Raw genomic sequence first — 16,254 nt, forward strand, 5'->3', positions numbered from 1 at the left:
GAATACCTTCTAAAGGCAAATCATTAATTAAGGTACTAAAAAAAAGGGTTCCTACAAACTATGTACGGCAACTTAAGTAAAACAAGAAAAATCTAAAAAATGTTTGTCATTCATTCATTCTTTTATTTCAGATATAATCTATGTTAAGATAAAATATGTATGTATAAGATATATATTTGTACGTAGACTGTTTAGTAATTTATTATGTTAACACCTTTACCATCAGCTACTGCAATTGTTTGCGGTCTGTTGGAAATGACAGCCATACCAAGATGTCCTCTTATTCTACTTCCAATACTATCTATTCGTTTTAAAAAAACACTATTTTTATCAAATAATTGTAGTTTATACCAACTGGATATTATTATATTTTCATTCATGTCCATTTCTATACCATGGGGTTTCATAACTTTCCTATCTTCATTACCTTTACTTACTAATGTTTTAATAAACATACCATTTGAATCAAGCATTTGTATTCTATTGTTACCATGATCAGTAACCATCAAATTACCTTCCCTGGTTAAAGTGACATCAACTGGAACATTGAATTGATTTTGTATCTTACCCAGCAGGCTACCATCATCAATATTAAATTTACAAACACAATTAGATACACTGTCTACAACAAACAAAACTCGTGTTTCATCGTTTACTGTTAAACCATTCGGGTATGTTAATATTCCTTTACCAAATTGAGCGGACTCTTCAAATTTATCATTAAGCATCACAACAATATATCTTTGTACATCACTGTACACAAGGTGACCATTACCCATGGTATGCATGCTATCGGCCTTGGCATTTTGTGCCAGTTTAATATTGGCAACATATTCACCTAATTTGTTGAATTTCAATAGCTCGTTACAATTGCTTGATACTAGTATACAACTATCTGAGCCTAATGTTACATCCGATACGCTGCCTTTAGTATATTTGTGTGCTGCAATACTATTTACAATGCCCAGTGGTTCCACTTTGATCTTCACAGGTGAACCTTTAAATTGTGCTACTCCAGCCATGACCTCCATCTTCCAATCACCTTCCTTATCACATCTTCCCTTTATTCTATACTCTCCACTTCCCATGTCTTCTACCTCAGTGACAGCTTTTTCACCTGATGGAGATATCAGAGTAGCAGCTACTTTACATGTATCACTTTCATTCAGACTTTCTGCTTTCACTACAAACGTTTGTCCCTTTGATACTGTAATGGATCTATCATCTTTGTCAACGACGAACCTGCCATCAATACTTATGATTTCACCAAGTCCTTTTTTGAGAACATCATCCAAATGTTCATTTATAATGAACGTTGGTTTAATGTATTGCACAGGTAAATACCTGGAATTCATTTCCTTCACGTATTGTTTAACTTGTTCTAAATCTGACTTGAAATCATCAAGTGTCTTTGTCTTTTCTGGTTTGTTCTTTGTTTTAGTAACCGATGCCTTCAGACCTTGCACTTCCATTTGGTGTGATTCTAGCTCCATCACTTGACTTTCAATGGCCTCATTCTTTTGCTGACGTACATTTTCTAGATCCAACAATACTTTTCTACTTTCTTCTTTCACACTAGAAATAATTATTTCTGTATGCGTTTCAATAACTCCTTTGATCGTCTGTACCTCTGATTCAAAGTTTGCTTTGTCATCCATTATAGAATGAAATGTAGCTTCTAATTCTTTCTTGATATCATCAGCTGACAGAATCAATTCAGTTACTCGTTTATTAATTGCATCTAAAGCATCACTGATTTTTGTAGAATCATGATCTGCTTTGTAACAAGTCATAAAACATTCCTTACATACACTTTTGTTACAAGTTGCACAAAACCTTTCTACTGTGTTGTCTGGATGGTCTTGACATCTTCCTTGTACTTGACTTGACATCTGCAAATTTAAACATTCATTTTTAGTATGGAAATAGTTGTTATTAATTGGTTGTTTTAATTTTAAAATGAATGAAACAAACATTTAGGATCCAAATGACAAATTCTAATTTCCAAACTATTTTCACATGGGCTAGGAAAACCCAGTGGAGCTGTAGCCTAAGCTTGGTTCCCACTAGAACGCAACGCAATGACGAAAGACGCAACGCAAGCGAATTGACCAATCACAAGGAACGGTTCGAATAATCCATCGCTTGGATTGCGGCTTACGTCTTTGCGTTGCGTTCTAGTGGGAACCAATCTTTAGTGGTTAACATGCTTTCCAATCCTAAGGTCCAACGTTCAATCCTGCCTGACCTAGTGCCAGGGTTGTAACTCATGACTCCACTTCCTAAGCTTAAATGAGACTTACTTTATAATAATGGTAAATTATAAAATAGTTTATCATCCTGTAATTGGCGAGTTACTCGCTGTTGGATGCGTATGAAATTTCAATTCAATTTTCAAACAAGGCCATATACAGGGCTGCAGATGCGTGCTCAAATTTGAGTTAGTGTTTACCGACCGATGGACCTACTAAAACCGACCGACCGACCGACCAACATAGTTAGTTACAGAGTTTACACACACCAGGTAAAGATCGGTGTTCTGTTAGGCGATGTAAAGTTGGTACCTGTTATTAGTGGTGCTAATTTCTTAATAACATTATTTGAATGAACGCCATTTGCAAACTGATCTTATAGAGTTGTTTTCGCTCAAAGTTTTCAAATAATATTCATTTGTGAATCTCCTACCACATTTTTTAATATTTGTTTACCATTCTCAATTAAAATCGTTTGCTGTTATATAGTAGAGGCCTAGCCTTTCACTATTCAAAATATGAAATGAATTACAATTTAACTTACTGTATATTTTAAAAGATATATGTGTATCTTTTGTATAATAAGTGACACGAAAAAACAATACTTTGACAGGATAAGTCTGTTTTTGTTAGTAACTAACCTTAGTTTTCTTTTACCTCTTGTGCTGAACAGTCTACTGTTTGCAATTGGGTGCGGCTGCTGGCAATGCTTAGATGCAAGGTAGGCTACAAAAAGTACAAAGTGCAATATTGTGTATAAATATACATGTTGCTAAACAAACTTACAAAACAAACAGAACAAGCATACAATTTTTGCTTAATTGTGTTTCTGCGGACTTTGTTCCAATATCACTGACAGTTATTAATTGTTTTTAATGTTCTTTGCAATAGCAACACTTGTTTACATATTAAAGCATTTGCTGATTGGAGAATTATAATTTGCTTTTTTCTCAAGAAAGTTTCCCTTCATAGGGGTTTCCGAGATGAGGGATTCTTGTACTGTAGAGTTACTCTCGGAGATTAAAGTTAACGTCAATTATGTAGGTCTACTAGAGAAGAGTGAAATTTCAATATTCCACGGGACTACATGATTCAAATTCACATGCTTAATATCATTCAATATTCAAAACATAGCTTAAAAAGAACAAGGCCATATACATGGTTGCACTCGCGTGCTCAAGTTAGTGTTTACCGACCGACCGACCATCCGACCGACCGACCGTCATAGTGAGCTGTAGAGTCGCGTTGCACGCGACTAAAAATGGGTAATACTGTACCTGATTCTCGGTAGGGCTACTAATATTCTAGATTGTATGTACCACTGCGGTCAGCCCCTTCAGTAAGCGATTGGAGAATTAGAAAGATGATAAATAATCAAAACTTAATAAATGTTTGTTTTCATCAAATATCCGGTAGGTTAGCTTATTATCCGAAATAGAAAAATGGGTTGAGGAACGTTTCTTCCATCTGCGATGACGTATTTCAATGGCCTGGGCATGGACACGCTAGCACTGTAAACACCTGTTTTAACTTCTACATTGTTTTTTAATTTCTAACTTTTAACTGGAAGTTGGGTTTTCTGGGAATTGTATTTCTGTAGGCCGTATTTTATATGTATTGAATTTAAATTTTGAACTATTCGTGGTAATAAGAATTATAATAATGAACTACTGTATTCTAATTATACCCAGATATCCTAACATTTCTTTATAAATCCAACGTTTAATAGGAAAATAAAGAAGAAAGATGACCGTTTTCTATGAATTGGCAAATATTATTTATGCAATGTATTTTCCGATTTGTAATAAATGGATACCATGAATTTCAGCGATTTATTTAAGGTTCAGTTGTTATGTGATCTATTGCTGTAGAAGCGTCATCATTTCCTTTTTGTATGTATCAATATGGATGTCATACTAAAATAAAGTTCATAAATCCATTTTTATTTTTAAAAATAAACTTACAGATAACCCAACAATTATTATTATTACATCAATTTTATTCGTTATTTGCCAGTCTGAGATATCCCTCGCAGACAAAAATTCGTCCACTCAATTTTATTTTACATAAGAAATTATAATCACTACTGTAGCTAAACGTTTGGCCTAATAATATCTAAACATGTTACTATTTTCACCCAAAGTTGTATATTTATATATGTATATTATATGTTACTAGTAAACAAAAAACAAATAAATAAATACATTAACATAGAATCAAAAGTGTAACTAAAATCAGATAGATACGGTAAATAAATGTAAGCTTTGTTCACACTATATACGGTAAATAAATGTAAGCTTTGTTCACACTAGATACGGTAAATAAATGTAAGCTGTATTCACACTAGATACGGTAAATAAATGTAAGCTGTATTCACACTAGATACGGTAAATAAATGTAAGCTTAGTTCACACTAGATACGGTAAATAAATGTAAGCTTAGTTCACACTAGATACGGTAAATAAATGTAACCTTAGTTCACACTAGATACGGTAAATAAATGTAAGCTTAGTTCACACTAGATACGGTAAATAAATGTAACCTTAGTTCACACTAGATACGGTAAATAAATGTAAGCTTAGTTCCTACCAGAGCCTTGGTTCCCACTTGAGACGCGACGTAACACAACGTATAGTGATTTGACCAACCACAAGCGATGGATTATTCGAACAGTCGCTTGTCATTGGTCAAGTCGCTTGCGTTGCGTCTCTAGTGGGAACCAAGCTTTAGACTCAGCGCAAGTACGTAACCGCAACGCGGGTAATTTAGCCAATCACGACGCGTTAGATAATCTTCATCCACAACGGGTCATGATTGTGTCGCGTTGTGCGTAAGTTATTGTGTTGTGTGTCTTAAGCTTGGTTCCCACTATGACGCAACGCAAGCGAATTCACCAATGTCAAACGAAACTTCGAATAATACATTGCCTGCGATTGGTCAAATTACTTAAATTGCGTTGCGTCCTAGTGGGAATCAAGCTTTAGTGGAAACCAAGGCTTTAAGTGGGAACCACGCTTCAATATCAGCAGGGAATAAAAATAAAGCTAGATTTACACTAGTTCCGTTTTCGTTTCTGGGAAATCTATATGGTTTTCCAATAAAAAATTGTCGCAATATTGTTGTTTTAATCTACCAAGCAAAGTGAATTTCCATTTTTATGGACAAATAAAATTTCTTGAATCTTGAATCTTTATTTTAAACATACTTTAAACGCGATATAAACCTTGGAGCATGGTTTCATTTTTAAACAATTATAGAATTCTTTATACATAAACTCACGGGTTAAATATACATATTTCAAGAGTTTAGTTCATTGTCAAGAACCAGTTTATAGGCCTACAAAGCCTGATTTACTTCAGGATTATCGTTTGTCCAGTTTCAAAAATACCGAGTATTATGTCCCTGACGAGAATAATGATATTATGGCTAAAAGTTATCGGTAATTACTTGAAAGATTGCTGTTAATGATAGTGATATTATCTAAAGTTTACGCAAATATTTTCTCGACTGATTCAAAATTCAAGATTCAATTTTATTTGCCAATTTAAAATAGAAACAATATGTGTACATTTTCAAACATTTAACATTCTAAAATGTATACTGTATTAATAAATTATTACTATATAAACATATTTAAGCATACTTGAGATTAAAACAATCAATATTTAAAAACAGACATGAAAAACCACAGGGATACAATATTTTAAAAGCAACATGTAAGAACAATAACAAAAATATTATAAACATTACTTTATACTGGTTCCAATAATTAGTTAAAATATGCAATTGCTATAAAGGAGGCCTAATCTAATGTTACAACAAACCGGCTAAATCAAGTACCCATTGTGTAATCAAATCATTATCTTCATCATCACTATAATCGTCGTCAATATTAGCCCTACGTCATATTATGTTCAAATTATTGGTATAAAAACATCAGTTCAGAACTATTGAACGAACGTCATGCCGCCATCAATACATTGTACTTATATAAATCAAGATATGAGATCTTAACAGTATGTATTTGTAGTACAAACAATATAACAATAATAGGCCTATGTCTATAGCACATTTTATTTTTATTCTTTTTTTTTTAGTATAAAATAAGTCAGCCAAAAAAACGTTGCATTGCACAAATGTAAAATTAGTATTAAAGTCTATACAAGCAATTATACAAAAACATTGAAAAGAGTAGAATTACATTATTTACAATCACATTAAATTGCAGAACATCTAAGAACACATTTTTACATACAAGCAAGTTGGCCCTACCCTGGAGAAGATGGCCTACCGCCCCCACCCCGTACTTAAACTACAAGACAGGTTTGACCGAGACATACATACATTGGGCAGTCTGGTTACAGTGGAGACACTCCTTTGGGACACCCCTATTACGGGAACACTTGTTTGGGGGTCTCATATGTCCCTGTAAGGTTATACTGTTACGTACGCTCTGATTGGCCGATTTATGTTGTTTTATGGGCCATCGAATCGTCACATTTCAACGTTGTTAACGTGTTTTTTTATTACATTCAGATAGCATTGATCGTGCTATTATGTGTATGTGTAATATAAACATTATGTCGTCACATTGGCCCCGACCCTATCCGGCATTGTAATGTGATTGTTTGTTGTAGTTAAACCCGACATTCCAAGTAGTATTGTAGTTAAAATACCTATAAACAATACTAGAATAAATGATAACAGATCTAATTTTTTAAGTCGCCGCAGAAGTTTAGGACTTGTATTTGTATTGCGGTTCTGTGGATTTTGCATCAGCAGACGACTAACTCTGTCCTGTTCAGTCTAAAAAAAAGAAATAATTTGATTGAGCACTGAGAGTTGTGACATAAGAACAATTTTATAATTATCATATTAAAAATAGTGCAGTAATTATAATTATTAACAACATCTGGCACTCTCTATTTTCATTTACCATTTCCATATCAACTATCAAATAAGTTCCCAAAGCATCAGTACGTAATGCCAAATAGTCATTCTGGCGAATGTACATGAGGGCGGGCTCATTCACACTCTGAACGTAGTTACCGTATGAAATTAAACTTACAAAACTTTAGTCATGCCAAATTAAAATGGTTAGGGGTACGTTAATAAAAGAAGATACGTAGTTTGGAACCACAACTAGGTTTAAATACAACCAATAAACAAACCTTTCGTAACCATACTTTTCTTGCCACTACGCAGGCTAAAGCTATTTCTGCAACTATACTCAAACATATTGTAGCAAGAGTAGCTATAATAATCCAGGAACCATCAGTAAACCCAGCTTTGAGAAACAACACTAATATGTTGATTGTCTGCTGTAGTCCAACTACTTGTATAATTTCTTGAGACGTATTTTCTAAATTACTGATTCCTTCGACCTCTTCAGTCTGCAAAAGAATAGACATTCAATAAATAATTTAGGCCTAATGATGTAGACCCACAAACCAAAACAAAAACAACAAATTGTTATGTAATGTTTATTAAATAATACTATTTATGTTAATATGTATGTACTATTATACTATTTTCTTATACTAATATTTTTATATTTTGAATACTATATGCTGGTTCAGTTCTCTGATAGGCCTAAACATAACTAAAATTGTATACACATAATATAAAATATAAATATAATATAGGCCTACTCACAGCTATCGAATCCGATTCGTCAGTACTACCACCATTACTACCACCATTACTACTCAAGTTATCATCATCAACGTTTTTGTTAGTACTGTTATGCATCTCCCTACATAGAATAAACATGAAATTTAAAAACATAAAAATACAAAATAAGCAAGGTATAAACATCGTCATTTTCTCACATTATGACTAGTGCAAATAATTTGTAACTCAATATAATTCAAAGAAATCTGAAAAGATGGCCTAGGCCAAACACCACATAATCACACTAAATAATGCTGTTTAAAGAATAAAATATCTCTAAATTGTGCAGTAATGTAAAGGAATAAAAACTGGTCTCACAACTTTTGCCTTTCTTGCCCATCCTATCAGGGTTTGTGTTATTCAATTCGAATCGTAAAGGATCCGTGTGGGATGGTGTGCCCTCCGCGGTTATGAAGGTGACGATTAAGGTAATGTAAAAATCCAATAGCGTGTATTTAGGCCGAGCCGTGTTCCTTAATTTTTCGGTAAAAGGTATGGATGAACGGCCGGGAAAAGAAATAAAACATTTTTTTAATTACTTACATTTCAGCTTCTAACACCTTTTGTGCCAATTATTCACGTTTGTGTGCCAAGTGTTGGCTTATCGGTTTCAGTCACTTTTAAATAAAGGAAGATGCATATAGGCCTAACAGGAATACAAGCTCATTGTGATTGGTCAAGGAAATATGGCGCATGGGCATTACTTACATCACAGGGAAATAGTAGTGTACCTTGTTTTCTGTTGTATCAAGCATAAAGGAAATTACCAAATAAAGTCATTCTCAATTAACTGTTACCTGATGTAATAACGATCCAAAGAAACATTTTGGATTTTCCGAATTTCAGTATATTGAACATCTTTAATTGTCTATAGTAGGTCCTAGACTGTGTTTTCACTTAACATTAGTAAAAAGATAAATATTTGGCACATAATATGGCGTTTCAAACGATACTTGAGCTCGACAAAAATCGACTGGTGGACTAACATAAAACAGACGAATTAAATACAGACTTGGGCAAGTCTATTTTGATGGATGTGCACTTATATATATTGTCATAATTAACGTTTTATTTAGTTCTTTTTTCGTCAGTCATTTAACCTGTCTTTGTATTTTACTAATGTTTTACTTTTTAATGAAATAAAGATTGAATTGTCATTAATTTGAGGGATTATGTGGCTATATTCAACATTTATTCATACATTAAAAAAATATTCGAGGGAATACTTGAAATACTTACTATTTAAAGGAAATATCGGCCTTTAGACCATATGCGCTTATTTTTTCTTGAGACTACAAAACGCAATACGACTTTGAATTATACTTAGAATATTGGTTCAAATGATGCAAATGGAATAGTGGTTATTGTGGGCGGATGGATGCACGGGGAAACGGACAGGCTGGGCCTAAAAATATTGTACAATGAAGTATAAGTGAATCCATTTGTTTATTTACAACTAGAATGGTTAGATGATTTGAGAGTTGAAAATAACAGACACGGTATTTCTGTATCGTCAAAACTAATGTTATTGGTAATTGTCGAATTTATAGGGTTTAATAAGATGTGTGTGACTATTTATAGACCACCATAGTACTGTGGTATAATATAGGCCTATTAAAATCTGTTCAAAGGTGGTTCTGAAAATTAAACGAAGCATCTTCGGGCGGTAATTAATTGTGATAGCAATTTACTACTAATGTTTTGCTTAAACTTTTCGTTGATATTCTCTAGTGAGGTATTAAGGAAATTATCATAATATTATATATAGTTTCAATTTAAATGTTTTTTGATCTAATTTAATAAGATTTTCATTTTCAATCAGGATGTGGTTGTATTTGTTAGGGCATTGACTATCTTGGTGGATGGGAACTTTATCAAATGTACTTACAACTGAACTTTGTGTTAGTTTCCGTCTAAGTGCAGAATTGGCCTGGTTCAGTGTTCGCATCCGGGATGCGATTTTTTTTTCGTACATAAGTTGGGGACCCCTTATGTAACGTCACAAAATAAACATGAATAATTTATTAGTTGTACACAATTCACGTGATTGCCTTCGCGTATTCTTCTTCATACACCACCACCACCATCTACACTCCTAGGCCTTAGCTAGCTCTCTCTCCCCTGCCTGTTCGTTCAAAAGAAGAACGGTTGCTGTTACACATCTGTTGCGTATATGAACACATGAGATGGAAAGATTAGACCCACGAGAATAAAGAATGTATATCATTTGTGTAATGTTAATTTTTTAATTCTATTCTATGTCTTTCTCTCAACAGGTTGCATCAGATTCAGGTATACGCGCGCGCGTACGTAACGCATACAGGAAGTTTTAACATGATATACTAAGTCGATGTACTAAGTTTGAAATAATAATATTTCATTTCCTTCTGTTTTCATTTTAAATACAGTAATTATCAAGTAGTCGACCGATGTTTAAATTTTCATAAATTAATTTCAACATAACATTTATATAGCGTTTTTACAATGATCAAAGCGCTTTACAATAACCTAAGACTAAGATACAGTATTTGGTATTGTAAAACACTGATGCATAGTTTAAAATAAGTCCAGAGTATTTGAAAATAACGCCTTAAATTGGCCTTTTGATATTAAGTAGTAGGTTTGTATCTCATTGACATGAGATTAAGTAAGTATAGTAAGTATACCCAATTTGTTCGTTTCCATTTTACGAGTACCAATTCATGTCATAAATAGTTGTTTTTTAGTATTTCTTTTTTTTAAAACAATATCCTGTGTACTCGAAACACGTGTTGAATGCCTATATCATTATCGTCAATATACAGCAGCATGCAGTATTGCATCTGTGACTAGAAACATTCGTCCCACATTTCTGACACATAATGTTGCAGCCTGTTTTGCAGTTTGGAGACTAAAGTTAATATTTAGGTGTTAACATTGGTTTGTAAGAAGGATATACGTATTCGACCTAAACTCTACATATCAACGTTTGGAAAATCTCTACTGTTAAAAATGCTAAGATATTATCGCTCATGACCAAATGGCAGAATTCAATCGACTTTTTTTGCTTAACCAAATAAGAAGATGGGCAACAGACCAAAACATATTATTATGATCATAGGTTTAAAGCATGACATTTTTCGCATACTTAAAGGCGTCTTATAATTATGAAAATTTTCTATATAGAACATAAGCATAGATCATGTTTGTTGATTGTCTTAGTACCGTACAGTTGGAATTTCAGAAGTTTGTAGTCCTTTTTTTTAATGTGTGACGCGCTAAGCATATGAATTATCATGACATTTACATTTTAAATTTACATATCACATTATTATTGTTATAAACAGAACAAAATCAAACCTCAATGCAAATTTCAGAAACAATAATTGTGTTTAATGTTTAATATAGATTTGAATTATTAACAATAAACATGGTTGCCAAAAAGTCTAATTTAATTTAGGTTTTTTTACATCTACAAAAATAATTTTAAATATATAAACACGCTTCAATTATTTGCATAATTAAGAATAAGGTTAATGATTGAATACTTCCACTAGCCTATAATTATGTTTAATTTTAAATTAAAATTTAATTAAGTTAAACTAAACAAAATGGACTTCCTAAGACACAACTACGAAAGCAAAATAATGCATTTAATATATACGATATGATATTGTTGAATGAAATTGAATAAAAGTGGTGCATGCCAGTTGCTGCTGCTGCCGCTACCGCTGCCGTCGCCGCCGCCGCCGTTGTCGTCGTCGCCGTCGTCGTCGTCATTATTATTATTATTGTTATAAACAAAATCAATTCGCAGTGCAAATTTCAGAAACAATAATTTTATTTAATGTTTAATATAGAATTTAATTATGATCAACAAAAGCATGGTTTTCAAACAGCCTAATTTAATTTTGTTTTTTAAAATCTACTAAAACAATTTAAAATATATGAATTGCACAATCAGTCTTTATTAAACACGCTTCATTTATTTACATAATAATAATGATGACTAGATCCTACCATTATAATGATTTTTAATATTTGGAAAGTTGAACATAAACAAAATACATTTCTCAACACTTACAACTACAAAGATAAGTAGCACAATTCAAGCATGAATATTACTAAAACATATCACCAGAGTACTATTAGAGTATATAATGTAATTTCATTAAACAGGGTTTGAATACCTTCTAAAGGCAAATCATTAATTAAGGTACTAAAAAAAAGGGTTCCTACAAACTATGTACGGCAACTTAAGTAAAACAAGAAAAATCTAAAAAATGTTTGTCATTCATTCATTCTTTTATTTCAGATATAATCTATGTTAAGATAAAATATGTATGTATAAGATATATATTTGTACGTAGACTGTTTAGTAATTTATTATGTTAACACCTTTACCATCAGCTACTGCAATTGTTTGCGGTCTGTTGGAAATGACAGCCATACCAAGATGTCCTCTTATTCTACTTCCAATACTATCTATTCGTTTTAAAAAAACACTATTTTTATCAAATAATTGTAGTTTATACCAACTGGATATTATTATATTTTCATTCATGTCCATTTCTATACCATGGGGTTTCATAACTTTCCTATCTTCATTACCTTTACTTACTAATGTTTTAATAAACATACCATTTGAATCAAGCATTTGTATTCTATTGTTACCATGATCAGTAACCATCAAATTACCTTCCCTGGTTAAAGTGACATCAACTGGAACATTGAATTGATTTTGTATCTTACCCAGCAGGCTACCATCATCAATATTAAATTTACAAACACAATTAGATACACTGTCTACAACAAACAAAACTCGTGTTTCATCGTTTACTGTTAAACCATTCGGGTATGTTAATATTCCTTTACCAAATTGAGCGGACTCTTCAAATTTATCATTAAGCATCACAACAATATATCTTTGTACATCACTGTACACAAGGTGACCATTACCCATGGTATGCATGCTATCGGCCTTGGCATTTTGTGCCAGTTTAATATTGGCAACATATTCACCTAATTTGTTGAATTTCAATAGCTCGTTACAATTGCTTGATACTAGTATACAACTATCTGAGCCTAATGTTACATCCGATACGCTGCCTTTAGTATATTTGTGTGCTGCAATACTATTTACAATGCCCAGTGGTTCCACTTTGATCTTCACAGGTGAACCTTTAAATTGTGCTACTCCAGCCATGACCTCCATCTTCCAATCACCTTCCTTATCACATCTTCCCTTTATTCTATACTCTCCACTTCCCATGTCTTCTACCTCAGTGACAGCTTTTTCACCTGATGGAGATATCAGAGTAGCAGCTACTTTACATGTATCACTTTCATTCAGACTTTCTGCTTTCACTACAAACGTTTGTCCCTTTGATACTGTAATGGATCTATCATCTTTGTCAACGACGAACCTGCCATCAATACTTATGATTTCACCAAGTCCTTTTTTGAGAACATCATCCAAATGTTCATTTATAATGAACGTTGGTTTAATGTATTGCACAGGTAAATACCTGGAATTCATTTCCTTCACGTATTGTTTAACTTGTTCTAAATCTGACTTGAAATCATCAAGTGTCTTTGTCTTTTCTGGTTTGTTCTTTGTTTTAGTAACCGATGCCTTCAGACCTTGCACTTCCATTTGGTGTGATTCTAGCTCCATCACTTGACTTTCAATGGCCTCATTCTTTTGCTGACGTACATTTTCTAGATCCAACAATACTTTTCTACTTTCTTCTTTCACACTAGAAATAATTATTTCTGTATGCGTTTCAATAACTCCTTTGATCGTCTGTACCTCTGATTCAAAGTTTGCTTTGTCATCCATTATAGAATGAAATGTAGCTTCTAATTCTTTCTTGATATCATCAGCTGACAGAATCAATTCAGTTACTCGTTTATTAATTGCATCTAAAGCATCACTGATTTTTGTAGAATCATGATCTGCTTTGTAACAAGTCATAAAACATTCCTTACATACACTTTTGTTACAAGTTGCACAAAACCTTTCTACTGTGTTGTCTGGATGGTCTTGACATCTTCCTTGTACTTGACTTGACATCTGCAAATTTAAACATTCATTTTTAGTATGGAAATAGTTGTTATTAATTGGTTGTTTTAATTTTAAAATGAATGAAACAAACATTTAGGATCCAAATGACAAATTCTAATTTCCAAACTATTTTCACATGGGCTAGGAAAACCCAGTGGAGCTGTAGCCTAAGCTTGGTTCCCACTAGAACGCAACGCAATGACGAAAGACGCAACGCAAGCGAATTGACCAATCACAAGGAACGGTTCGAATAATCCATCGCTTGGATTGCGGCTTACGTCTTTGCGTTGCGTTCTAGTGGGAACCAATCTTTAGTGGTTAACATGCTTTCCAATCCTAAGGTCCAACGTTCAATCCTGCCTGACCTAGTGCCAGGGTTGTAACTCATGACTCCACTTCCTAAGCTTAAATGAGACTTACTTTATAATAATGGTAAATTATAAAATAGTTTATCATCCTGTAATTGGCGAGTTACTCGCTGTTGGATGCGTATGAAATTTCAATTCAATTTTCAAACAAGGCCATATACAGGGCTGCAGATGCGTGCTCAAATTTGAGTTAGTGTTTACCGACCGATGGACCTACTAAAACCGACCGACCGACCGACCAACATAGTTAGTTACAGAGTTTACACACACCAGGTAAAGATCGGTGTTCTGTTAGGCGATGTAAAGTTGGTACCTGTTATTAGTGGTGCTAATTTCTTAATAACATTATTTGAATGAACGCCATTTGCAAACTGATCTTATAGAGTTGTTTTCGCTCAAAGTTTTCAAATAATATTCATTTGTGAATCTCCTACCACATTTTTTAATATTTGTTTACCATTCTCAATTAAAATCGTTTGCTGTTATATAGTAGAGGCCTAGCCTTTCACTATTCAAAATATGAAATGAATTACAATTTAACTTACTGTATATTTTAAAAGATATATGTGTATCTTTTGTATAATAAGTGACACGAAAAAACAATACTTTGACAGGATAAGTCTGTTTTTGTTAGTAACTAACCTTAGTTTTCTTTTACCTCTTGTGCTGAACAGTCTACTGTTTGCAATTGGGTGCGGCTGCTGGCAATGCTTAGATGCAAGGTAGGCTACAAAAAGTACAAAGTGCAATATTGTGTATAAATATACATGTTGCTAAACAAACTTACAAAACAAACAGAACAAGCATACAATTTTTGCTTAATTGTGTTTCTGCGGACTTTGTTCCAATATCACTGACAGTTATTAATTGTTTTTAATGTTCTTTGCAATAGCAACACTTGTTTACATATTAAAGCATTTGCTGATTGGAGAATTATAATTTGCTTTTTTCTCAAGAAAGTTTCCCTTCATAGGGGTTTCCGAGATGAGGGATTCTTGTACTGTAGAGTTACTCTCGGAGATTAAAGTTAACGTCAATTATGTAGGTCTACTAGAGAAGAGTGAAATTTCAATATTCCACGGGACTACATGATTCAAATTCACATGCTTAATATCATTCAATATTCAAAACATAGCTTAAAAAGAACAAGGCCATATACATGGTTGCACTCGCGTGCTCAAGTTAGTGTTTACCGACCGACCGACCATCCGACCGACCGACCGTCATAGTGAGCTGTAGAGTCGCGTTGCACGCGACTAAAAATGGGTAATACTGTACCTGATTCTCGGTAGGGCTACTAATATTCTAGATTGTATGTACCACTGCGGTCAGCCCCTTCAGTAAGCGATTGGAGAATTAGAAAGATGATAAATAATCAAAACTTAATAAATGTTTGTTTTCATCAAATATCCGGTAGGTTAGCTTATTATCCGAAATAGAAAAATGGGTTGAGGAACGTTTCTTCCATCTGCGATGACGTATTTCAATGGCCTGGGCATGGACACGCTAGCACTGTAAACACCTGTTTTAACTTCTACATTGTTTTTTAATTTCTAACTTTTAACTGGAAGTTGGGTTTTCTGGGAATTGTATTTCTGTAGGCCGTATTTTATATGTATTGAATTTAAATTTTGAACTATTCGTGGTAATAAGAATTATAATAATGAACTACTGTATTCTAATTATACCCAGATATCCTAACATTTCTTTATAAATCCAACGTTTAATAGGAAAATAAAGAAGAAAGATGACCGTTTTCTATGAATTGGCAAATATTATTTATGCAATGTATTTTCCGATTTGTAATAAATGGATACCATGAATTTCAGCGATTTATTTAAGGTTCAGTTGTTATGTGATCTATTGCTGTAGAAGCGTCATCATTTCCTTTTTGTATGTATCAATATGGATGTCA

General features: G+C 33.2%; 1 protein-coding gene across 1 annotated transcript; it reads right to left on the reverse strand.

The window, feature by feature from the left end:
* Nucleotides 1-6,825: 6,825 nt before the first annotated feature.
* LOC144845739 (uncharacterized) lies at nt 6,826-8,003 on the reverse strand. Its single transcript, XM_078703167.1, has 3 exons — nt 7,908-8,003; nt 7,424-7,645; nt 6,826-7,058 (listed from the first exon to the last, which is right to left on the reverse strand). The coding sequence occupies exons 1-3, from the start codon at nt 8,001-8,003 to the stop codon at nt 6,831-6,833; spliced, it is 546 nt and encodes a 181-aa protein (XP_078559293.1). The 3' UTR covers nt 6,826-6,830.
* Between the last annotated feature and the right edge of the window lie 8,251 nt (nt 8,004-16,254).

Source organism: Antedon bifida, chromosome 6 (assembly GCF_963402885.1).
Source record: "Antedon bifida chromosome 6, ecAntBifi1.1, whole genome shotgun sequence".
In the NCBI taxonomy this organism is placed as follows: domain Eukaryota; kingdom Metazoa; phylum Echinodermata; class Crinoidea; order Comatulida; family Antedonidae; genus Antedon; species Antedon bifida.